The sequence below is a fragment of the Macrobrachium nipponense genome, chromosome 2 (assembly GCF_015104395.2).
Source record: "Macrobrachium nipponense isolate FS-2020 chromosome 2, ASM1510439v2, whole genome shotgun sequence".
Taxonomy (NCBI): domain Eukaryota; kingdom Metazoa; phylum Arthropoda; class Malacostraca; order Decapoda; family Palaemonidae; genus Macrobrachium; species Macrobrachium nipponense.
Window position 1 is genome coordinate 129815841 of NC_087201.1, and position 26131 is coordinate 129841971.

A 26131-nucleotide genomic window follows, 5' to 3' on the forward strand; every position below is an offset into this window, starting at 1 on the left:
GCTTTTAGCTTCTTAGGTTTAGATGTCAGAATCATAGACTAGGCTACAATAGCAACCGCTAACATAGGCTAGGCTTATTGCTAAGGGACATGTGCTAAAGTCCTAATATATATATGCAGTAAAAATGGGGTTGAACATTACATGCAGTTGAATATTACTCAAGTATGTACAGTATTTTGCCTTGTTGGAGTCATATTTCTTCCGTCGGATCGGCGTCGTAACCCTAGAACATGTGTTGTAGGCCTGGAAATATAATTTACTGGGGTGTTTTTGTAGGGCTTGAAACGGAGTTAGACATTTTTTACAATGTAAAATGCGGTTCAAAGATACGAAAACTCATGATACAAAAGGCTGCCTCTGAACGGATTAATTTTGTATCTCGAGGTACCACTGTACTTGGTAAGTTACTCTCATAAAATGTTACTTTATTTCCCTTCATCACAGAAAATATTTTTTGCTTATAATAAGTCTCAGATATTTATTGTACACCCTAAAGGCTATCAGCCTATCCTATCCTAACCTTGGTAGCTATTGTTGAAGACCTGCTCTCATGCTAATAAGGACTAAATAATTTGCAAGACCAATCCTTGCAAACTGGAAACTGCCACATTCCGCATGAATTTTATGGTGGTGTCTACTTCATCTGGAGAAAATGTTGCATGATTGTATGAAATGGCTGCATTCACCCTGGTGGAATCCTTTGTTGATGAAAATGGATGATGACTTGAGGAGGATACCTCTGAACTGGGAGGCTAAATGTACTAAGAGGCACTATATAGTCATAGCCCTTAAATATACCCTGTCTTGCATCCAGACACACAAGGTATTGCTAATGGGAATTCAAAGATTCTGCGGCTACCTTCATAATGGGAATCCTCAGTCCAACGGTCAGAGGCTCCTGCAACCTTCCCAGTTATTAAAGACACTAAAGGTTGTACACCTCAAAAAAACAGTCAACAACCTCAGTTAACAAAGCCTCCTCTTCCAATCTCTTCCAAGGAATAAGCAATTTCCTCACTGTTTCACCTGAAAATTACACAAAATAGACAAGTACATCCCCCTTCTTCACGCAGGAATTTGGACATCACTCCACTAAGTTCTACTTAGGAGAAGTGACTCATGGAAACTTACATGACTTACACTAGGGCAAACTACTGCAGTGGGTCAAGAGCTCTCATCATATTATTATTATTACTGTACATTAATATTATTTTTGTGGGGTTTTCTCCATAGGTTCTACCATACAATGATCAAAGTTTTCCGTGTTCTTAGTTTTCCAAGTGCCTTCATGGTGATTTTAATTCTGTTCAATGGAATCATTAAGCCTCTATCAACCCTGTGTTTTTATGGCTCCCAAGGAACATAGTCTCTTAGCCATCCAACATAAAGTGGAAATCAGGCTATAATTTATTAATAGGATTTGTTAAGCAACAATATTTTACATATCCTAAAACATAATTTTCACACAAAACCACCAACCAGTAGTTCAGTGCCTTCCTCTCTTCCCCCAAATGCTGGTTTTGGATTTTCTGGGGGGACAAGTTTGATGTGCATGTGACTTATTATTATTATTAATAGGTCTTAGTTTTCCAGACCTCTGAGTCTCAAGTAGACTCTCCTCGGGCTGGTTCTCAGGGATTAATCCTGAGAAGGAAAAAAAAAATTTAGACTTTATTAATGAAACCTGTCTTATTTAAAAAATTTATGATATTGTTTGAAAAATCTTTGCTTTCAGCAAGAATACTTTTTATTTTTGAATTCCGTAGATAAATTGATCTTTGTTGGGTCCAATTTGGGCACTCAATAAGTAAATGCTGCACTGTCATGGGTGTTTGACATCTATTACACTTTATTGGGTCAGCAAGAGGTGTTGGCATCAAGTGACCATGCAAGAATCTTGTGTGTCCTATACGGAGCCTTGTTAGGATCACCTCTTTTGATCTTTCTTTTTGTGAGGATGCCCTCCATGCATACACTTCAGTTTTTATGTTTTTAAGTTTATTTGTGGTTGGTACTAAGGCCCATTCTCTTTTCCAATCCTGGTATATCATTGGTTTAACAGATGTTATCCAGTCTGACACTGGGCATGTGCAATTGTTGGAGGGATAGTGCAGGCTAATTTGGCAGCTGAGTCTGCATTTTCATTTCCTTTTATTCCCAAGTGTGCTGGGATCCAACATATTTCTATTGATAATCCTGATTGGAGGAGATGAATTTTTATTTGTATTTCCTGCACTATTTAGTTTACTGTTTTACACTGTCTTATAGCATCTATAGTGCTACGTGAGTCACTGAAAATAACACACACTTGCTTTTGCCTCAGATATCATATCAAGAGCCATCTGTATGGCTGTGACTTCAGCAGTAAATACTCATGATATTAAAGGTAGGCTTCTTTTGATTAGCATATTTTTCGAATATGCAGATGCTCCTACTCCAACATTATTTTTGTAGCCGTCTGCATATACACTGGAACCTTGACATACGATTGCCCTAATATACGAATGTTTTGATATACAACAGAAAATTTGCAAAAATATATGCTTTGATATACAACAAAATATTTGAGATATGATTTTGCGATGAGTGATAGTTGTATAGGCGACCGATAAATGGCGTTCAGTCTGTTTGTTTGTTGGTGCTGCATCATTAACACGTCATTGTGTAGTTCGTTGTATTTGTGCCTATTTATCGTGTTATTTTGTCTATTTTATTGTTAACCATGGGTCCCAAAGCTAAGGACAAAGCAGGTGATAAGAAAAAACCCAAGAAAATGATTTCGATAGAAGCAAAACATGAAATTATAGCAAAGCATGAACGTGGCGTTCGTATCGTCGATTTGGCAAACGAGTATGGTCGAAATCCTTCAACAATATCCACGATCATCAAGCAGAAGGAAGCTATAAAGAAGCTGCAACCTTCCAAAGGCATCACTATTATATCTAAACTACAAACTGATTAAAAAAAAATAAATAAATAAGTTTAGCAATGCTATTTCATTTGTGTTTATTACGTAGTTGTTAGTGTACATACGTAAATAAAAAGAGAACAAATCGTTCCCTGCCACCCCTCCCTACCTCCTCCCCCTGCTGGCCTCACGTCATCTTTCGTTGTAGTAAGTAAAATTCCTTTCTTTTTTTTATTGATTTTATTAACATGTATTATCATTTATCACATTGCTATGTTATTTTATCATTATGTGTGTTATTACTCGTTTATTTGTGTATAAATTGTGTATATTATATGTAATTTAGCTGTGTTTTGGTGTGGTTTCATAGCGCTAGAACGGATTAATACATATTACATTATTTTAAATGGGAAAAAATGCTTTGAGATACAACTGCTTTGATATACGACAATGGTAACGGAACAAATTAAATTCGTATGTCAAGGTTCCAGTGTACCATGAATTTGTTTTCTTTTCTTCTAATGTGCTCCAAAGCATGTTGGTGGTACATTTCTGTACTTGTCATTTGCTTTTTAAGCAGGTAAGACAGGGAAGTACATATCTTTATTAGTTTTAAAATCCACGGCGGTGGCAATTCCATTGGTAGGTGAAAATTTGGATCTATGTTATGCAAGTTCATTGTATATTTAGCTCTTTTTGGGAAAGAGCTTGTACTATTAACTTCTGTTACTGGATTACAATTTTGAAAGCAGTCAGCTGCAGGAGACGTTCCCGTTTGCAGTGAAAGACCTCTTCGTATTGCTATCAAATTACGGTGATGTTGCAAGGGCAACACACCTGCCTCTACCATAAGCGAGCTTGTTGGGGGCGGTCGGAATGCTCCTGTGCACAATCGCACACCTTCATGGTGCACTGCATCGAGAGTTTTTAATGCAGATTCTGAGGTGGATGAATATATTGGACAGCAATAATCTATTATGGATAAGACTGTTGCCTTACATATCATTAATAAAATGTCTCGCTCTGCTCCCCAATTAGTGTGTGATAACTTTTTCAATATGGCAAGGGCTTTGGTGCCCTTGGCTTTAATGAATTTGAATTTGATGCCCTTAGCTTAAATGAATTTAAATGTTGATCAAATATCACTCCCACATATTTGATTTTGTACAAAATTGTATTTCAGTGCTATAAAGGTGAAGTTTGATTGTTTGGGTTTTCAGCCATCTTTTGTCTTTGTAGAAGATGAGTGCTTTTGTTTTATCAGTTGAAAATTTAAATCCAACTGAATTTGTCCAACTACATATATTTGAAATGGCCGTACTGAAAACTCTCTGAGCATGTCTCAAATTACTACTCGTTTAGTAAATAACAAAGTCATCAACATATAAACTGTTTTTTACACCACTTGGTAAATTTAAAGTAATGTCATTGATTGCTAAAGCAAACAATGTACAGCTCAAGACACTAACTTGAGGGATTCCTTCTTCCAGTTTATAGGTTACTGAGTACGAATTTTCTAACCTTACTTGAGAAGTTCTGTTAGTTAAAAAGTTCTTAATAAATATTGGTAAGTGGCCTCTTAGTCCCTTGGAGTGGAGTTTTTGCATGATGTTATGTTTCCATGTTGTATCATATGCTTTTTCTATATAAAAAAATATAGCTACTGTTGATTTTTTTTTGTTCAAAGCCTTTTTTGATATCCTTTTTAATATGATCCTCTAAATGTGTTATGGGATCTAGGGTTGATCTGCCAGCTATTGAACCTGATTGTGTTGGTGTTAAAATGGATCCTTTAGTTATTACATACGTTAATTGTGAATTAATCACTTTTTCTAAGATTTTGCATGGGCAGCTTATTCGGGATATCGGTCAATAATTGGATGGATTACTTGCATCCTTTCCTGGTTTATTTATTGGAATTATTATGGCATGTTTCCATTTATCAGGAAAGACACGTTTTAGCCAGATACTACAGGCGGTCCCCGGGTTACGACGGTTCCGGCTTACGACGTTCCGAGGTTACGACGCTTTTTCTTAAATATTCAATGGAAAAATCCGTCCTGGGTTACGACGCTTGTTCCGAGGTTACGACGCTGACGCTTCCGACGCTCCGAGTTAACGACGCTTTTAAAAAACTCATACTATGATAAAACTCCTTTATAGTTTAGCACAGTATATTAATAAAAATAAGTTTCTGGTTAGATTACAACAAAAATTTTGAGGTTATGATGATTTTCGACACTTTTTATGTCGTATTTTTCTATGTTTTTTAGTGACGCCTCATATGCGGAACTAGTTTCCGAGCGAATGAATACATACTAGCTTGCGGTGCGCAAAGTTTACATATAACAGTCCAAAAGCACAAATAATGAAAAAAATCATTGCTTGTTTCCAGTAATAATAACAAAACGAAGGTTTTCTGGTTAGATTACAATGAGAGAGGAGAGAGAGAGAGAGAGAGAGAGAGAGAGAGAGAGAGATAGAGAGAGAGAGAGAGAGAGAGAGAGGAGAGAGAGGGCGTCTTCCGACGCTCCGAGTAAGGCACAGAAGTGTTCGTTTCGTTAAACGGCCTCTGACTCATGCCAGTAAATGTTTTGTTGATACTAATAATATAAGCCTATTTAAAGATACTTTACTTTAATTAGTCTATATGATACGTAAATAGTAATCAACTGTTCTTGTAGCCCTCAAGATTTGGCAAAATCGAAGTATCCAAAGAGAGACATTATCCAGTACCTGGAACCTTGACATACGAATTTAATTTGTTCTGTTACCATCGTCGTAATATAACAAAACAGTTGTATTCTCAAAGCATTTTTTTTTCCCATTTAAAATAATGTAATATGTTATTAATCCGTTCTAGCGGTATGAAACCACACCTAAACACAGCTAAATTACATATAATATACACAATTTATACACAAAATAAACGAGTAATAACACACATAATGATAAAATAACATAGCAATGTGATAAATGATAATAAATGTTAATAAATCAATTAAAAAAAAGAAAGGAATTTTACTTACCACAACGAAAGATGACGTGAGGCCAGCATGGGAAGAGGTAGGGAAGGGTGGCAGGGAACGATTTGTTCTCTTTTTATTTACGTATGTACACTAATAAACTACTACGTAATAAACACAAATGAAATAACATTGCTAAACTAATTTTTATTTTTTTTTTTTTTATTTTAATCAGTTTGTAGTTTAGAATAATGGTGATGCCTTTGGAAGGTTTTATGCTTTGCTATAATTTCATGTTTTTTTTTTTTTTTTTTTTTGTCTTCCAATCGAAATCATTTTTATTTTCTTGGGTTTTTTTCTTGTCACCTGCTTTGTCTTTAGCTTTGAGACCCATGGTTAATAATAAATAGACAAAATAACACGAAAAATAGGCGCAAATACAACGAACTAAACGACGACGTGTTAACATGCAGCACCAACAAACAAACAGACTGAACGCCATTTATCGGTTGCCTATACAACTACACTCATCGCAAAATCGTATCTCAAATATTTCGTTGTATATCAAAGCTTATATTTTCGCAATTTTCTGTTGTATCTCAAAACATTCGTATATTAGGGCAATCGTATGTCAAAGTTCCAGTGTAATTTGATCAGAGAGAGAGAGAGAGAGAGAGAGACGCCTTTGGCAACAATGGTCACCGTCTCGGGGATTGACGTAACATTTATTTTCTGAACAGATAGGACAGAGTAAGTGGTTCGTTTCATTAAACGGGCCTCTGACTCATAGCAGGAAATGTTTTGTTGATACTAATATATAAGCCTATTTAAAGATACGTTTTTTAACTTTAATTAGTAACTATATGATATGTAAATAGTAATCAGCTGTTCTTGTAGCCCTCAAGATTTGGCAAATCACTCCATGTTGTACATAAAACTTCAAGAATGTAGTGTCACCAGAGGATTACCAATAGTTTTTTACCTTCAAGAACCAGCATTCTTATGAAAATAACTCCAGGTTAGTACATAAAACTACAGGAAACAACATGTAGTGTAACCAAAGGATTACAAGTAAGGTTTTTATAACTTTTTATTAGTTTAAGACATATTTCCAAGCGTCGTTCCGGCTTACGACGATTTTCGGCTTACGACGCGTCTCAAGAACGGAACCCCCGTCGTAACCCGGGGACTGCCTGTATTATACAATTTTAGTAAATATGATTTACCTATAGGAGCTAATTTTTCTATCATTTCAAATGATATTTTATCATATCCTGGTGCAGAGGGATGACATGAGTTGATGGCATTACCTAGTTCATCCATGTTGAAAAAGGGATTTTGACGTAAGGAAAAATCTATTTCTGGGCGATTGGCTCGTGTCGCCAGCGAAATATCCTTTAATCTATTATTTCTAGGGTAAATGTACTAACACATACCAGAGAATAAATAAAATAAAGAAAAGGTCAGTATAACTGACTCGCTCACCCTCCAAAAGGGTGTCGGTATGAACACTAGGCGAGTGAGACCACTACCACGAGCCAAATGCCATAGAAATCTCCACTACAAAACCCTCCAAGAGGAGAGCCGACCCACAGAGTGAGCAGCTCGTACTACTCTACTCCATCCCATGCTGCCGACTGCTGCGCCTCTATGGCCATCCTGAAGTTAGCAGACAATCTTGGGCGAAGGGATGGGTAGGGTGGGAGTTCGCTGGCACTACGAGCCAATCGCCCAGAAATAGATTTTTTCCTTACGTCAAAATCCCTTTTCTGGGCTCAGCTCGTGTCGCTGCGCGAAATCGTACCAGAGAATAGCACAAGATTGTAAACAAAAAAGTAACAAAATAAATCAGAATAGGTCTCAAATAAAAGAGAAAATAAATATAAAAAAGAATATATTGCTCAAAAAGATACAAATACACAGTGATACAAAATTAGAAATATGCTTAAATTACACTTAATTCTAATCATGTTTCTTATCATAATGGTTAATTTACATATGTACAGAGGTAAATGGTTTACATGTAACAAAATGGTAACTGTGTAAAGGCATGTATCAAAATATAATAGCAATTAAGATAATCAAATGAACAAATTAATCAACAATGATAATATATAGGATGTATATTGACTTAATATACAAAACCCGTAACCATTATAAATAAGATGTATCCCCTAGCATAAAAATAAGGGGGTAACATCCATGAGATCAATATCTATAATCATCTGTGAGTGTCCCTAGCAAAAAAATAAGGGGCACCCACTACACATCATAAAAGCAGCTAAGACACAAGGTGAATGTAAATGAACACGGCAGAATAGACGAACTGTTTGGGTGAGGCAGGTAGAAAGGAGGACTGAATCTTCTACTACAAATTAACTAGAAGTCAGGGGAAACTATGTTACCCGCTGCTACTGCTGAAAATTTCAGAGCTTCCAAGGACTTAAGGTAATGACGTTTGACACTGTCGGCGATTTCCATCCGGTATACTTTTTCAACTCATCGAAGTTTCATGTGTTGAAATAATTAATTGAGGTGGCTACTGCCCCTGACATCATGTGCTTTCGGGAAAGAGTCAGGATTGCTTGTTTAATAAAGTACAGGATTTGTTGCCTGATGCTTTAATGGATAAAGTTCCACCTTTTTCCTTCTTAAACAGAGGGGACCCGATGAAGATGAGGAGGTCCTGGACAGAAAGGCTCGTAAGGTTGTAACTGGGCAAAGAGATACATCTTGTGGAAGGGGTAGTACCTTCCAAGGTTCCCACCTCATCAAAGGATCTTCATTCTTTGCTAAAAAGCTACGTTCCGGAGAAAGTAGGACCTCCCCTGTGGGAAGGAATTGAATATGGTCCGGATCTCTGGATAAAGCCGACAGTTCTGAAATTCTTGCTCCTGAAGCTAAGCTTAATAAAAATAGGTTTTTCTTAAGAGCATTATAAACGAGCATGTGTCATTATCGGTTTCTGAAGCCAGTTTTAGAACAATCGTTTAAGAACCATGAAACTGACGTAGGCCTTACAGAAGGTCTAAGTCTAGCACATGCCTTAGGAATAGACGAGAAGTAGGAATCCGTCAGTCTTGTTGAACCCAAATTGAAATATCTTTTTCAAGGCTGACTTGTTTGTCGTAATCGTGCTAGCTGCTAACCTTTTCAAATAAGGATCTGAAAAAGGATATAGCTGAATTAACTGTCATGATTCTAATATCTGATTCTCTCAGGAAGATTGCTAACTTTTGACAGCAGCATCATACTGTCTCAAAGTTGAATCCCTTTTATCGGATTCCAAGAAGAGAATATTCTGAGGGTCAATATTCGCATCTCTTTTTGCCGCAAACTTCATGAAGTCCATAAAATTAGGGTTTTGAGAATCCCTGAGGAAGCGAACACAGTCTTCGTTTGTACTGACTGGGAGAGCCTGGGATTGGGGATCCGAAGAGGACGAAGGCCCGCCCGCTCCAGAATTAGGGGATACCAATTGCTCTTCGGCCCAGTCTGGGGCTACTAGAGCCACTTGACCCTTGAATGTTCTGGTTTTGTTAAAACTTTCATGAGAAGATTCACTGGAGGAAAGACATAAATCTTCTTCCAGTTGTTCCAGTCTAGAGCCAGGGCGTCCGTGGCATAGGCCAGAGGGTCCAGGTTGGGGGCTACATAACACGGCAGATTGTGATTCGCTTGAGATGCGAAGAGATCCACTTGTAGCCCTGGGAACTCTTTGAAGGATCCATTGGAACGAAACTGTGTTGTCCAGTGACCATATTCCGACTCTAGGGGCACTGATCGGGATAACGCGTCTGCTATGACGTTTCTCACTCCAGCTATGTGAGTGGAGGAGAGATGCCAACTTGAACTTGTCTGCCAGGGAGAAGATGGCTACCATGACATGATTTAGATGACGTGACTTGGAGCCTCCCCTGTATACAATGTACTACCACTGCGCTGTCCAGAACTAGCTTTATGTTTTGGGAGTACTTTTGGTGGGGCGTAACCTTTTTAGAGTCAAGAAAAACACTGCCATTGCCTCCAGTACGTTTATATGGGAACTGACTGAACTGAGGTGACCAAGTTCCTTGAACCTTTTTTGACCTGGGAATACCCTCCCCAACCGCTTAAGGAGGACGCGTCTGTGTGGATGGTGATCCCTGGTGGAGGGAACTGAAGGGGTACTGACACTGACAAATTCTTGACTTTCGCCCACGCCGAAGTCGATTCTTTAGAATCAGAGGGACTGAGGATAGTCTGTCTCTGGACCTGACATTTGCTCGTGAGCGCCAGATTCTGGTTAGGTCTTTCAGTTTGGCTTTCATTAAGACGTTCGTCACTGATGCAAACTGGAGAGAACCCAGGATCCTCTCCTGAGCTCTCCGTTGACGCCAGTTTGTGACTTAGAAATTGCTTGACTGACTTCGCTATTTCTTTCCTTTTGGTTGATGGAATCGACAGAGTATGGGAGGATACATTCCATTGAATGCCCAGCCACTGAAAGTTTGACTCTGGAGTGAGTTGACTTGGTCCTGTTTATCTTTGAAGCCTAGATATTCCCAGGAACTGAATCACTTTCAGTGTAGCTCTGTTGCATTTCCTCGACTGTTGAAGCCCCAGATCACCAATCGTCGAGATACGCTACTACCATAATCCCTTGTGACCTGAGTTGTTTGCACTACACTTCCGCTATTTCGTGAACAACCCTGGGTGCCACGTTGAGTCCGAAGGGAACTACCTTGAAGGAGAATGTCTGGTCTCCTATCTTGAAACCCAGATATGGACGGAAGTGTCTTGCAATAGGGGGATATGATAGTAGGCGTCTGTAGATCGATAGAGGTGGTGACAGCCCCCACGGGGAAGTAAGGTCCGCACCTGCGAGATCGTGAGCATCTTGAACTTGTCGCAGCGGATGGCTAAGTTTAAGCGGGACAAGTCTAAGATTACCCTTCTTTTTTGTGAGCCTTTCTTTGGCACGCTGAACAAGCGACCTTGAAATTTTTAATCTCTTGACTCTCGCTATAGCTCCTTTCTGAAGGAGGTCCTCTGCGTACTCTGTCATTCCTTGGGAAGGAAGTTGACGGAAAGGTCTGGATGGAGGTGGGTTCGTCAACCAGCTCCAACCCAGGCCTTTTGACACTATGCTCTGAGCCCATTCGCTGAAGTTCCACCGGTGGCGAAAGTGAAACAGCCTCCCTCCTACCTGAAGTTCTTCATTGGTTCTGGTAACCGCCTCGACCTCCTCTGAAGTGCTTTCCCCTATTAAAGGGCCTCCCGCCCTCTCCCACGAAAGGAACGCTTACCTCTGCCTCCTCCCTTACCCCGAGCGTCATACTTCTGTGAAGCTTGACTCTCGAAGGCTTGATTGTAAGCTGGAGAGATGGCGTAGTTAAGAGGTGGAGGGCTGAAGGCTGAGGGATATCACATAAATTGGTTGTGATTGAGCCTTAGAAGTGGAAGGTTGGGCTGTTTTGCACTAAGGGCACCGCTGGAACTTGCTGAGGAAAGCGTGGCTGCTTTTTCTGGTAAGGATGGAAACGCCTAGTTTAGGTCCTCTGTCCCTTACCTTTAGGTGTTAGGTCTTGCCTCCTCTTAGCCGTAAGGCCCCAACGGTCCTTAAGGCTCTGGTTCAGCCTCGTAGCCTCTGACTGGACTTCCTTCACCATAGCTTCTGGAAGAGATCTGCTCCCCAGATGCTAGACGAAGAGTAACCTATTCGGTTCATGTCGAATGGTTGCCTCTTGTAGGACATGCTTCCTACAATTCGTTCTAGCAGTGGCAAACTCAAACATATCCGACTGTACCGTTTGAGTCAAGGCTTTGGTCATGAGTTTTAAAAAGCGGTTCTGAGCCATAGGCTATGGTTGCTACCTCGGACTAGCCATAGAGTTAATTGACCTGGCTAATCGCGATTTCGCGTCAAATTTCAGCCTGAATAAGGCTATCTGGGAGCCTGGGTAGCTTTTCACCAACTGCTCCATAGCACAAGTCAGGTTTGAGTTTGCCAGCTCGAGAAGGTGTTCGGCAAGACTTCCCACAATTCTCCGGCTGAGGGAGCAACGGAGATGTGGGATCTGCTTCCTTCAATTGAGGCATGGGTTGGGTTCCCCCCTTCTGGGCCGCTGGATGGTAGACTCGCGATCTTGTCAGGAACGGAGCGGGGTACTCTCATCCATTGTTAAAATGGTAAAGGGACTCTTAAAAGGTTGTATCTTGGTATTAGAACAATCCATGTCCTCTAAACACCTGAGCCATTCTCTCTGAGCCTGGTCTCGTGAATAGAGGACTGTCTCCTTTGGTACCCTATCATCCCGAACCATGGCTGAAGCTGTAAGCCTTGCGTAGCCTATGAACGGAGGCTGGAGGTCTTCCGGGTAGAACTCGAAGTCCTCTATCCTTCGAGTTCCAAATTCCGGTATTGAAATGAGACCGTCCTGGAAGGGGGCGTATGACGCTACTCTCCATGGATTGTTCATCGAGAACGGAGGTAGCGAGTCATACGAGGAAGCTGAGTTCCACTCGTATTGGAAAGTAGGAGAGGCTAGAGGGGCTTCTCTCGTCCGGCTATAATGGAGTCCTGGGAAGTAATCCTATCCGACAAACGAGAGATCATTTGTTCCATGCTACTCTTTAGGGACCCAACCAGGTCGCCCACCTGTTGCAACAGGCCAGCATTGGAGTCCAAGGCCGGAGCTGCTGCGGAGGTAGGGGAGGGGTGGCTCTGAATCGGAACCAGGGTAGCGGAACTGGTGACTCTGCCGGAGGGCGAGATCTCTCTCTGGAGGATTTACTCCTCGAGGACTTAGAGCCGGAGCTAGAAGCTTTAGACCTGTCTGCTCCGGGATTACCAGCCGGAGACTTACGCGAGGAGGATGACGCCGAAGCCGTCTTCTTAGACGACGACGACGTCTTAGACAAGGATTTCACTTTCACTGCTTGACCCTTGACCTTAGGTCTAACCGAAGCGTCAGGAGGAGTATACAATTCATCACCTGTAAAGCCTTGGAAGGATGGAGAGGTTGCAGGAGTAGAAGAACAGTTACGCCCAAGGGTGACCCTTGGGTGTCCACTATACCTACCTCGACCAACAGGTCGTCTACACCTACCATAGGTTCCACATTAATATCTAAAGTCGCGACATCCGTGAGATCCTGGTCTTGGTCAGTAATGAGGCAGCCAGCTGTTGTTGGATGAAGGCGATAGTCGGGGCCCGCCCTACTGGGTCGACGATCCTGTCGCCTTGCCTCCGGGGAAGATTAACAGCGCCAACGCTTCTCTAAGATGTAGGGCATACCCTTGGCGGCGTTCTTCCCAAAACCGCCGACCCAGGCCCGCAGGGTTGGCCATGCGTATCCCTCACTGCCGGCGCCTGGAAGAGAGGGCGTAGATTAGATTTAAGAATCACTTAAAACTAAAACTTAAAGTATAACTTAAACTTAGATGCCTTAAGTTAAAGTGAATGATGAAAACTTAAGCACTAAGACAGAAGCGGAGCAGCTACCGGAGATGGAATACTTACCCCTTCTCAGCTGGCTCACCAGTCGTACATATGGTACACGTCTCATGGTACCAGACCTGGATGTCCCCCGTGCAGATCGCGCATGGAGCATGGACCGGCAAACTTCGTGTCCACATGGGTCCTGAAGTGTGGCGGCGCATCCCGGATGCTCACAGTTGTGGTCTGTAAGAGGGAAGACACATGAGTATCTTAAGAACATCACTTACAGCTAAAGGACAGAAGAACTCCGTTGCGTGCCGGAGCTCGGAAAAAAATTTGGGGCATAACCCCCCCTGCTCGCCTGAATAGGCTATAATCCCGGAGAGATCCGGTAAGGACACGTAAGGGAGGGGGGGGGGGAAGGTTTAAGGTACTTAAGATAAACTTATAGTTAATCTAATAAACACTTAAACCTAAAACTCAAACGAACCGGACCAGTCCAGTGCGTAGCGGAGTGTAGTAACTCGGCAATACGGTAAAGGTTAGCAGGGAACCCACCCCTGTATGTTCCGGTCCACTCTACTGGGTGGACTAACATCTTTCCGCTGGATGCCAGGACTCCGATCATGAAAGGAGCCCTAGTAAGGTGGGAAAGAGCGAGAAGACTACGGCTCGAGCGAACACGGAGCTGACAAAGGAAGCAACGGAAGGGGGGAAAGGCCAGTACCCCCCACCACATTACCACCCCGGCGGACCGAGAAGCCGGAGAGGTCGAGTCCAGTCTGGGTCTGTCCCGTCTCCCTGGCCCCTCCGCCTGGGGGGAGAGAGGGAAGCAGGCTCGGGTATGTGGAGCGAGCATGGGCAGACCGCCCACCCACCCTCCCCCGACTCTATGGAAGAGCGGGAGGGGGGGGAAGGTGACTGGGCAGGCGTCTGGCTGACTCGTGATCGCGTAGTGACCACGAGGCGATAAGACCAAAACAAAACAACTAAGCCTAGGACAAACCAACTGATCAGAGAGATGCTATCGGGAAGCAACTGAACTGAAAGCAGGAGCATAAAGGCCCACTGGGCCAAAACCAACTGATCAGAGAGATTGCTATAGGGAAGCAACCGACTGATGAGCGGTAGTATAGGCTCAATGAGCCAGACCTAGGCTAAGCCAGACGCCTACTAACCTAACCATACAAAAAACATGGTACAAATCAAATAAAATTAAAAAGAAAAGAAAGAACACTAATATAGTAGGAGAAAAAATCCAGGAGTGTACGACTAACCCGAAGGAAAGTCTACCACTCAAAGCTAGTCAGAGGCCGATACTAAGAGCCGGGACTAGGGTCTGGAAAGAAGAAGCCTACATAAGGTAAAAGACATGCATGCATGACAAACCTGAGTAGACAGTACCCTAAGTAAAACGGATAAATAATATAGAGCGTACATAGATAAGGGGATGTTTCTAGTATGGGAGACCAGGAACGAACCCACCATGAGGCAGAACAATGCTGCCATGCTTCCGACCCAGAGTACGTATTTATACCTAAAAAACGGCAAATACTGTCTCAGTCAGGGCCGGAAAAAACCAACTAACCATAATTACTGAGTACTTAACTTAGCTGCTGCGATAGCTGCACGCTCCATTATGATGATAAATCCAACGAAAGGGGACAAAAAACACAGAGAGAAAAATAGCACGTGTGACTCGTGTGCGCTAACTGAAAAGGATGACCACTAGAGGCGCAGCAGTCGGCAGCATGGGATGGAGTAGTAGTAGTACGAGCTGCTCACTCTGTGGGTCGGCTCTCCTCTTGGAGGGGTTTTTTGTAGTGGGAGATTTCTATTGGCATTTGGCTCGTGGTAGTGGTCTCACTCGCCTAGTGTTCATACCGACCCCTTTTGGAGGGTGAGCGAGTCAGTTATACTGACCTTTTTCTTTATTTTATTTATTCTCTGGTATGTGTTAGTACATTTACCCTAGAAATAATAGATTAAAGGATATTTCGCGCAGCGACACGAGCTGAGCCCAGAAATATAATTATACTACCAGGTCTTCAAGAGTTTCAAAATTGAGTATTATATTTTCTTTTTGTTTTCTGATATTTTGAAAATACATATCTAGGCTAGAGTAAGCACTGATGTTTCCAAAATGATTTTCAATTATATTTGATATTTCATAAGTACAATGAAATTTGGACTTTGCTCCTTATCAAAGCATCGGATGTAGCTGAAAGTTGACATATGTATATTTTACAACCACACACAAATTTTGGCATTATTATCAATGACCTAAACCTGATAGTTTTAATTTGTGTAGAGTATAAATTATCCAGCCGATGCCATGGCCAATGGTTACGAGCCAAGAGTCGAAAAACATTCATTACGTAAGCAAGGTAAACTACATTTGACGAAATGTTGCCCTGCCCATCCACCAGACAGAAACTCATTCACCTTATTCCATCGGCTCTGAAACCCATAAGCAATCATAATGGCTAACAGGATTTGGAATTTTCCTCATGGTTGCAAAACTGCATTTGTCTTACGACTTGCAACTTTTTACAGTCAAGAGAAAGTCCGTGACCATGACAAAGATTTTATGAATGGCAGAACGATACATAGATGTGGGTGGGGTATCTGTGCTAGCGTAGTAATACTACTGTAGTACGTAATAGCAGTAATATAAACATTTAGGCCAACTGCTGGGATCCTTGAGGATCATTTAGCACTTCTTGCAACTACTCGAGAAATTAGTTTTTATTGCCAGAAGTTAAATTTTCTAATCCAACAATGCCCATGATAGCCTTCAGTGTCCTGAATTATAACGCCAAAGGGTGTGAGCCTCATGAAGTCATCATTCTGACGATAATTTTTTTTTTTTTTTTTTTTTTTAGTAAATAGGTTAGATAGCCAATAAATAAAAATTGCTTGACATTGGATATAGCAGTTATCAAATCAAGTTTGTCTACTATGTTTTTAAAAATTACCAACTATTCCCTACATCTTGTCAATCAGATTGTGACCTATAAAGTAGACTGTAATTTCTTAGGAAACTTATTTTGGAGTTAGACTAATAATCAAAGTGTTTTTGTATTTATTAACATATTTTGTTGGTTTGTTCATTATGACAATTATCAGTGGAGAGGTTTCCGAGTTCATAAAGGTGTACTGCTTTGCTTGTATTTACATTTTTATGTCATTGTTGCCAGAGGTCTAGCCTTCGTTACGTATAGCCAATCATCCATCGAGAAAGAGGGAAGAAATGCTGTCATAAGTTACGTAACGAGTGCGTTCGAAACCTTTTCTCTGAGTAAGTTGGCCCGTCTTCAAAAAAAGTCACTTTTACATTACAAGTACCAAATTATTCAACCTACGTAATGCAGAATACAGTCTATGTGTAGATATAATGTGTACGTATTCTGAATAAGCGTTATATTTATGAAATGCATAGATAAAAAGTTATTGCGAAAAAACCGTGTTACAGAGGCCCTGAATCTTATAGTAGATGTATTGTACTTCTTGGAGGTTTTATATGTTTTCCATTGATTTTCCTTATCTTCTCCCAGATATCCCTTGTGGATGCGTTTGAAGATATGTTTGAGACATATTCTTTTCATGATGCGATTTTTTCAGCTATTACTGTTTTTCTAAATTTGGCTGTATATTTGTTATATAGTGGTTTAATGTGGTTAATTGTTATGTTTGTTACAACTATTTTGTATAATATGTTTATATTATGGGGTATTTTGTTGAGTGATTTAAGGAGAGTTTTGAGTCAACTGTTAACCCTTAAACGCCTATTGGACGTATATTATACATCGACGAAAATTGTCTGTTGGGTGCTTAATTGACGTATAATACGTAGACGCAAAAAAGTTTTTTTTTTAAATTCACGGAAAAATAGTTACAGGCCTACTTGGCAACAAATTTTGAATCACGCGCCTTGAAAGATGCTGGGAGTTCACGGATCAAGCTGTTGTTTTGTTTACATGCGTTACCCAGGCGCGCATGCACGAATTTCTTTCTTCTCGCACTAAAAAGCATCAGCGACAAATCTCAGAAATTATTTCGTCACTTTGTCATAATTTTTACGCCATTTTATATTAGCCGTTACATAGAGCTTTATATATGGAAATGTGTGCAATTTCATGTAGAATACAAGAAAAAACAACCCATGGTTGTAACTTTTATCAGTTTTGAAATATTTTCATATAAATAACAATAAGTGCCAAAATTTCAACCTTCGGTCAACTTTGACTCAACCGAAATGGTCGAAAAACACAATTGTAAGCTAAAACTCTTACTTTCTAGTAATATTCAATCATTTACCTTCATTTTGCAACAAATTGGACGTCTCTAGCACAATATTTTGATTTATGGTCAATTTTTGAAAAAACTTTTTCCTTACGTCCGTGAGGTAACTCTGCTGAAAAAATCAGAAATTCTTTAGTCGGATTGTCGTAATGTTTGCACCGTCTTATATTAGCCGATACATAAAGTTTTATGTATGGAAATGTGTGCAATTCCATGTAGAATATAACAACAAACAACCCATGGTTGTAGCTTTTATCAGTTTTGAAATATTTTCATATAAATAACAACAAGTGCCAAAATTTCAACCTTTGACTTGACCGAAATGGTCGAAATATGCAATTGTAAGCTAAAACTCTTACAATCTAATAATATTCAATTATTTACCTTCATTTTGCAACTACCGAAAAAATCAGAAATTCTTTCGTCGGATTGTCGTCATGTTTGCACCATTTTATATTAGCCGTAACATAAAGTTTTATATATGAAAATGTGTGCAATTTTATGTAGAACTCAACAATAAAGAACTGATTATTGTAGCTTTTATCAGTTTTGAAATATTTTCATATAAATAACGATAAGTGCCAAAATTTCAACCTTCGGTCAACTTTGACTCAACCGAAATGATAAAAAAACGCAATTGTACGCTAAAACTCTTACACTCTAGTAATATTCAACCATTTACCTTCATTTTGCAACAAATTGGAAGTCTCTAGCCCAATATTTTGATTAATGGTGAATTTTTGAAAAAAACTTTTTCCTTACATCCACGTGGTAACTCTGCCGAGAAAATTAGAAATTCTTTCATCGGATTGTGCGTAAATGGTTTGCACCGCACGTTTTATTTAGCCGTATTACATAAAATTTTATATTAGATGAACAAAATGTGCAGAATTTCATGTAGAATACAACAAAAAACAACCCATGGTTGTAGCTTTTATCAGTTTTGAAATATTTTCATATAAATAATAATGTGCCAAAATTTCCACCTAAGGTCAACTTTGACTTGACCGAAATGGTCGAAAAATGCAATTGTAAGCTAAAACTCTTCCATTCTAGTAATATTCAATCATTTACTTTCATTTTGCAACAAATTGGAAGTCTCTAGCACAATATTTCGATTTATGGTGACTTTTTGAAAAAAACTTTTTCCTTATGTCCGCGCGGTAACTCTGCCGAAAAAATCAGAAATTCTTTCGTCCAAATGTCGTAATGTTTGCACCGTATTACCCGTTATATAAAGTTTTATATATGAAAATGTGTGCAATTTCATGTAGAATACAACAAAAAATACTCATGGTTGTAGCTTTTACCAGTTTTGAAATATTTTCATTTATACATAACGATAAATAGAAAAAAAAAATTTGACCTTATTTGGTCTACTTCAACGCGACTGAAACAGTTGAAAACTGCAATTGAAAGCTAGTTATGTTGCTTGTCTAATATGATTTTTATATTTTTCTCTATTATTGGGAGGATTATTTGTCTCTAATTCAAGAGTTATTGTTCATCATGTATGGTTCCATTGTTACGATATTGGAGTTTAACCAATTTATTTTTCTTTCTTTCTTTTTTATTTATGCACCCTATTTGGTTTTCTGGTTCTGCTGCTTTACTTGGAACAGGCTGTTCCTTTATATCATTTATAGTACTTTTACTACTTGATGCAGTACCAAGGAAATTCGGGAGTGACGTGCCAGTAGTCATCAACACTGTGGGCTAAGAGTTTTTCCATCATGGGGCCCAGGGGTACTCAAATCATTTATTTCAGTATTCATAAATTTGAGAAAAAAAATACTTGAAAAGATATCATTGGCCCTTCGCGAAGTTAAATCTTCCGCCAATGGCACAAGTAAGAAAGGATTCCCAAATGTCCGCATCCCTACCCTACCCCAAAAGGGGATGGCATAACATGATTAGTATGGCCCAAGTGTAAGCAGAACCAGCTTGCTAGGACTAAGAGTATTACGATAATAAAATTATCCCCATCCTAATCACATTATGAGCAAACTGGATAGAATGCCCCAAGAGTTCAATTCCTAGAACGAGGCGCCCCCTGGAATCCGTGGTCCAGCTCCACAGAACATTGTTGGGTAGATGATGGATCTACCACAGTTCTCTCACTATTTAGCTTCGGATTTAACTCCACGTTAAGCCATGATATGTTTTCTCATTTATTTGCTTTAAAAAATTTTGGCAAAAATGGAAGTCCACAGAAGTTAACTCGAAAAAATATAATGTCATATAGGACTCTTGGGTTCGAACCTGGGTAGAAATTCCTGAGGTTCGAGAGCCCCCTCACCACGGTTCAAGGTGGTCCCATACTGAGGGGGTGCAACTTAAAATCACATTAATAAGTCTACACAAGATTAATGGTTTGCATGAAAAGCTTGATTCATGTTAGAAAGTTTTTAACAACAACAACATTCATGAAATTACCCAAAGTAACAAAGATTATAAACAGAATATCAGTGGGTGTAAATATGAAATTATTGATTATAGAGAGGAAAAAACAAAAAAATTAAATGCCAGTCTCCCATAATTAACAAAAGACTACCTTTGACAAGAAATATTGTTTCTAAACTATACCTGTTCATTTGTGTTAATCCTCCATCACTCTGCATAAACAATACGTTCACACCTTTCAAATTATTTTGAAGCCAGAAGAAAAAACCCCTGTAATGTAAAAAGATTTTATTTTACACATGCAATTATTTATCTGAACTAAATTAATCACAAATCATTCAATAATATATTACTGTTACTAACTAAAACTTAAAATGTTAAAAATCGTATTAATATACAAGTAGCAAACTATTGCTTTCCTATAGCCCATTTTTTCAGAACTGAAGAAGATGGCTGACTAAATGGCCTCATTCAAAGTATATCTCCTCACTTTCAAACTTTGGTCAACATAAGGACTCATTCAAAGTATATCTTCTCACTTTCAAACTTTGGTCAAGCATAAATTGGAGCACTTTTCACACTTCACAACATTTTTCCATTAAAGGTATTTTTTTTGTGTGTTGTTGATTTTTCTCAAGTCAAATTACTTTGTGCAATTCAGGTTATTCCTGGATAGTCATATAAACGCCAGATTCAATCTGACATATCTCAGGCATTTGCTTGTTGTGTTTGCCATAGGTAGCACTGGATATCAGACCTTTCAGTGTAACTTTCCTAATTAACTTTTTTGGAGACATCATCAGTCCTTTCATTGTCAGTTAGGTAGCTATTTAATGACCCTAGTTAAATTTTAATTTTAACCCTCTTACACCGATTGGACGTATTAAACGTCGACATAAATTGTCTCCCGGGTGCCGATTGGACGTATTAAACGTCGACATAAAAAAGGTTTTTTAAAAATTCGCGTAAAAATACTTATAGGCCTACCAGCCGAAAACTTTTGAATCACGCACCTTGGGGGATGCTGGGAGCTCACGGATCAAGGCATTGTTTTGTTTACAATCGTTGCGCAGGCGCGCAAGTGCGAATTTCTTTCTTATCACACTAAAAAGTATCAGTGACACATCTCAGAAATTATTTTGTCACTTTGACATCATTTTTGCACCATTTTAAATTAGCCGTTACATGGAGTATTATATATGAAAATGTGCACAATTTCATTTTGAATACAACAACAAAAAATGCTCATGATTGTAGCTTTTATCAGTTTTTAAATATTTTCATATAAATAACGATAAGTGCCAAAATTTCAACCTTCGGTCAACTTTGACTCTACCGAAATGGTAAAAAAACGCAATTGTAAGCTAAAACTCTTATATTCTAGTAATATTCAATCATTTACCTTCATTTTGCAACAAATTGGACGTCTCTAGCACAATATTTTGATTTATGGTGAATTTATGAAAAAAAACTTTTTCCTTACGTCCGCGCGGTAACTCTTCCGATAAATTTTTTCGTGCGATTGTCGTAATGTTTGCACCATTTTAAATTTACCATTACATAAAGTTTTATATATGGAAATGTGTGCAATTTCATGCACAATACAACTAAACACAACCCATGGTTGTAGCTTTTATCAGTTTTGAAATATTTTCATATAAATAACAATAAGTGCCAAAATTTCAACCTTCGGTCAACTTTGACTCTACCAAAATGGTTGAAAAACGCAATTGTAAGCTAAAACTCTTATATTCTAGTAATATTCAATCATTTACCTTCATGTTGCAACAAATTGGAAGTCTCCAGCACAATATTTTGATTTATGGTGAATTTATAAAAAAAAAAAAAAATAAAAACCATTTTCCTTACGTCCACGCGGTGACTTCCGAAAAAAATCAGAAATTTTTTCGTCCAATTGTCGTAATGTTTACACCATTTTAAATTAGCCGTTATATGACAATTTGTCCAAAATTGCATTTTTCCTAACTATACAAACCTGAGGTCCTTTTACAATAGGAAGGTACTAGCGGCAGCTGGATAGGTCGTAAGCTTTCGAACAAGGGGTTCGGTAGTTAACTGCTTGTCCGACAGGCGCGCGCGCGCGACTGGGAGGTAAACAAATCACTTTTGCTTTTGGCCCAAGCAAAAACTGCAGAGTGAGGGGTGGCATGAGGTGGGGCTATGTGTAAAAGGACCTCAGGGTTTGTATAGTTAGGAAAAATGCAATTTTGGACAAATTGTCATTTGTTCCGACACGGATAACAAAAACCTTCGGTCCTTTTACAATAGGAAGACTCACTTCTTGGTGGGAGGAATCTGAGTCTTTGTGAACAGACTGTGTTCGCCCAACCTTGGGAAGTCTCCCTGGTCGTAAGAGCGAGGGAGGGATCCAAGACCTCTGTCCGATTGATCGGGGTGTGCACCGCAGGATCAATGGTCAGACCTCTGGACCGAGTACTAAGAGAGAGGCAAGCGTATCTCTTCGTACCAGCAATGTAAGAACTTGTTCCTGTACAGGAGCAAATATAAAGTCATGGGTTTGACTCTTGTAGGCATCCACTTCCCCCCCCTTGTAGGAGGAAGTGTGGATATTCTGCTCCTATCCCTAGTGAAAAGGATAGGATGGGGCTCTGTCATATAGCTCACCTGCATCTCGTCCTCATCCAGCGTAGTGACGACCGTGGCCTCTGCCCACAGGTAGAGGGAGGAGGAAAGATGGAATTGGGGAATGGGAGCCAGTCACTCACTCACTCACACATCCATCCACACAGTCACACCAGGACTCGATGCTGTTTCAGCCTGCGAGGGTCTGGATTAGCTACACAACTTGTTGAGCAGTCCACCACGGTCCCAAGGAAAAGGTATCCAAGGACCTGTGGGCAATATCCCGAAGGTAGAAGGACGTAAAGGTAGTCTGGTTAGACCAGACCCCTGCCTTCAGGACCTGCGCCACGGAGAAGTTCTTACGAAACGCCACGAGGGGCCAATACTTCTGACTTCGTGAGCTCTCGGACGGGACGTACGGATGTCGTCACTACCATCAGCCTCATACGCCCTCCTGATGACCTCACGCAGCCAGAATGAAAGAGTGTTCTTGGATACTTCTTTCTTGGTTACCCGTGCTACGAAGAGGCGTCGACACTCAGGCCTGAGGTGTCGAGTTTTCTTCAGATAGCGCCGTAGCGCCCTCACAGGACAAAAGCAGCATCTCATCCGCATCATTATCGTGAAAGTCCATTAGGGGGAGGGAATCGGTGAAGGACTCGAACCTGTCGTCAGGGACCGACGGTTTCTGAGTCTTCGCAACGAAGTTCGGGACGAAATCGAGCGTCACAGATCCCCATCCCCTGGAGTGTCGTACATCATAGGAAAGACCATGAAGTTCCCCTACTCTCTTCGCGATGCCAGGGCCAGCAAGAAGAGGGTCTTGAGGGTCAGATCCCTGTCTGACGACTCTCGGAGTGGCTCGAACGGCGTTCGAGTCAAACTCCTAAGGACGAGAGTCACATCCCACGCAGGGGGGCCTGAGTTCCCTGGGTGGGCAAGACCTTTCGAAGCTCCTCATAAGCAAGGAGATCTCGAACGAGTTCGAGATGTCCAATCCCCTCAGTTTCAGGACGAGAGCCAGGGCGGCTCTGTATCCTTTGACTGTGGGGACTGAGAGAGACTTCTCTCGGCGAAGAAAAAAACGAGGAAATCCGCTACCTGCTGAAGAGTGGCTCTGAGAGGAGATAGACCCCGTCTACGACACCAACCACAGAAGACGGCCCACTTCCCCCATGGTACACAGCTGCAGAGGACTGACGGACGTTTCCAGCCATCTCTGTTGCTGCGCTACGCGAAAAGCCTCTCGTTCGCAGAGATGGTGGATAACAGCCAGCCGTGGAAGACGTAGGGACTGGACTGCTCGGTGGTAACCGCTCGACGTGTGGCTGGGGCGAGAAGGTTGTGCCAAGGGGGAATCTCTCTCCGGTTCTCCTGCGAGAAGAGCCAGCAGGTCCGGATACCAAATGGCCTGTGGCCATTTGGGAGCCACCAGGATCATCCTGAGATTCGGGGTGACCAGTGCTCGACTGATCTTGCGAATCAGGCTGAACGGGGGAAAGGCATAGACGAAGAGGTTGTCCCACGGGTGTTGAAGAGCGTCCTCTGCAGCTGCCAATGGGTCCCCCCGGCAACGGCGAGAAGAACACCTGGAGCTTCCTGTTGTGCCGGGTGGCGAACAGATCCACGACTGGTCGCCCCCATCAGGTCGAAGAGCCTTTCCGCCACGTCCTGGTGTAGAGACCACATCGTTCCCTATCACCCGATCCCGACGGCTGAGCGTGTCTGCTACTACATTCCTCTTCCCTGGAATGTAGCGTGCCGACAGCTCTATTGAGTGTTGCCTCGGCCACTCGTGCACCTGCCGAGTCAAACTGGTACAACGGGAGAGACACTAGGCCCCCCTGTTTGTTGACGTAGGCCACTACCGTGGTGTTGTCGCACATCAACACCACTGAGTGTCCATCAAGCGGTCCTGGAACTCTTGGAGAGCGAGGAACGCTGCCTTGAGTTCCAGTACATTGATGTGAAGGTGTTTGTCGTTCTCGTCCCACACTCCTTGAAGTCAGCAACTCCTCCAGGTGTGCGCCCCATCCCTCGGTCGATGCGTCTGAGAACAGTTCTGCATGTCGGGGGGGGATTTTGTGAGTTCAGAGGCACTCTCTTTAAGATGGTTCCTGTCGTCCAGCTACCAGGCTAGGTCCTGCCTCACCTCCGTCCTGTCAGTGACACTGGAACGCTTGGGGGGATCCGTCGCCTGTGACCAACTCTCCTTTAGTCTCCACTGAAGAGACCGCAGGTGAAGACGCCCGTGAGGGACTAACTTCTCGAATGACGACAGGTGTCCGATCACGACTTGCCATCGCTGAGCTACCTGTTCCTGCCGAGACAGGACAACTGGTTGGCTGCCTCCCTGAATCTGCGATCCGCGAGTCTGCGGGAAGACTCGCCCTGCTACCGTGTCGATCAGCATACCCAGGTACTTCATCCTCTGCTTGGGCTCGAGATCGGACTTTTCGAAGTCACAACGATTCCCAAGATTGCGACAGAACTTCGAGCAGTCGATCCCTGTCCTGTAGCAACTGCGAGCGGGAGTCGCCAGGACTAACCAATCGTCGAGATACCTCATCAGACGTATCCCGTGCGAATGGGCCCAAGCAGACACCAGAGTGAACACTCGCGTGAACACCTGTGGGGCGGTTGAGAGACCGAAGCAAAGTGCCCTGAACTGGTACACCGTCCCGTCGAGGATGAAGCGGAGGTACTTTCTGGAGGACTGATGAATGGGTATTTGGAAATACGCGTCCTTCAAGTCCACTGAAAGCATGAAATCGTTCTCCCTGATGGAGTCGAGCACTGAACGTGCCCCGTCTCCATCGTGAACAACCGGGTCTGGCGAACAAACCGGTTCAGAGGAGAGAGATCTATCACCGGGCGCCAGCCTCCCGTAGACTTTTCCACCAGGAAGAGTCGACTGTAAAAGCCCGGTGACTGATCCGTGAACGATTTCTACAGCTCTCTTGCTCAGCATGGTCTTGATCTCCTGTCTCAATGCTACGTCCTTCGATGACCCTGGAACGTACGACTGCTGTTGGACCGGGTTGGAGGTGAGGGGTGGCCGAGATTGCGAAGGGTAATAGATATCCCTCCCGAAGGACATATACAATCCAGGTCTCGGCGCCGTAAGCGCTGCCAAGTTGCCCAATGGCTGGCCAGGCACCCCCCACTTCCGGCAGCAGGTGAGGGGGAACGCCGTCCCTAGCGTTTTTTTTCCCCCCTTTCTTCGACTTCTTCCCAGAGCCTCCACGGGAGGAGGAGGGCTGGGAGGAGGGCTGGATTTTTACGGGGCTCCCCTGTTTTGTCAGAAGTCGAAGAAGACAGAGTCTTTCCCCGGGGCTTCGACGCAGCTACCGTCTTAGCCACGAGGAAGCGCTAGCCGAGCTCTTAGACTTGGCCGCAGTTCCGAGGCTGCCCAGAAGCCTTCGAGACTGCCTGGTGAACCAGACGGTCACTGTCGTCAGTGCGCCGTCTGTCCACCGCAGCGTCCACCATCTCTCCTGGGAAGAGAGACTGGAACTCCGT

General features: G+C 41.8%; 1 protein-coding gene across 1 annotated transcript in view; it reads right to left on the reverse strand.

Annotated features, from left to right (window-relative positions):
• LOC135221310 (5-oxoprolinase-like) overlaps positions 1-20817 on the reverse strand; it is a 709982-nt gene extending 689165 nt beyond the window's left edge. The window contains exons 1-2 of the mRNA XM_064259114.1: positions 20726-20817; positions 20189-20275 (exon numbers count right to left, since the gene is read on the reverse strand). Coding sequence (XP_064115184.1) covers positions 20189-20275; positions 20726-20817 — 179 coding nt within the window. The remainder of the gene's footprint in view (positions 1-20188; positions 20276-20725) is intronic.
• Positions 20818-26131: the final 5314 nt, after the last annotated feature.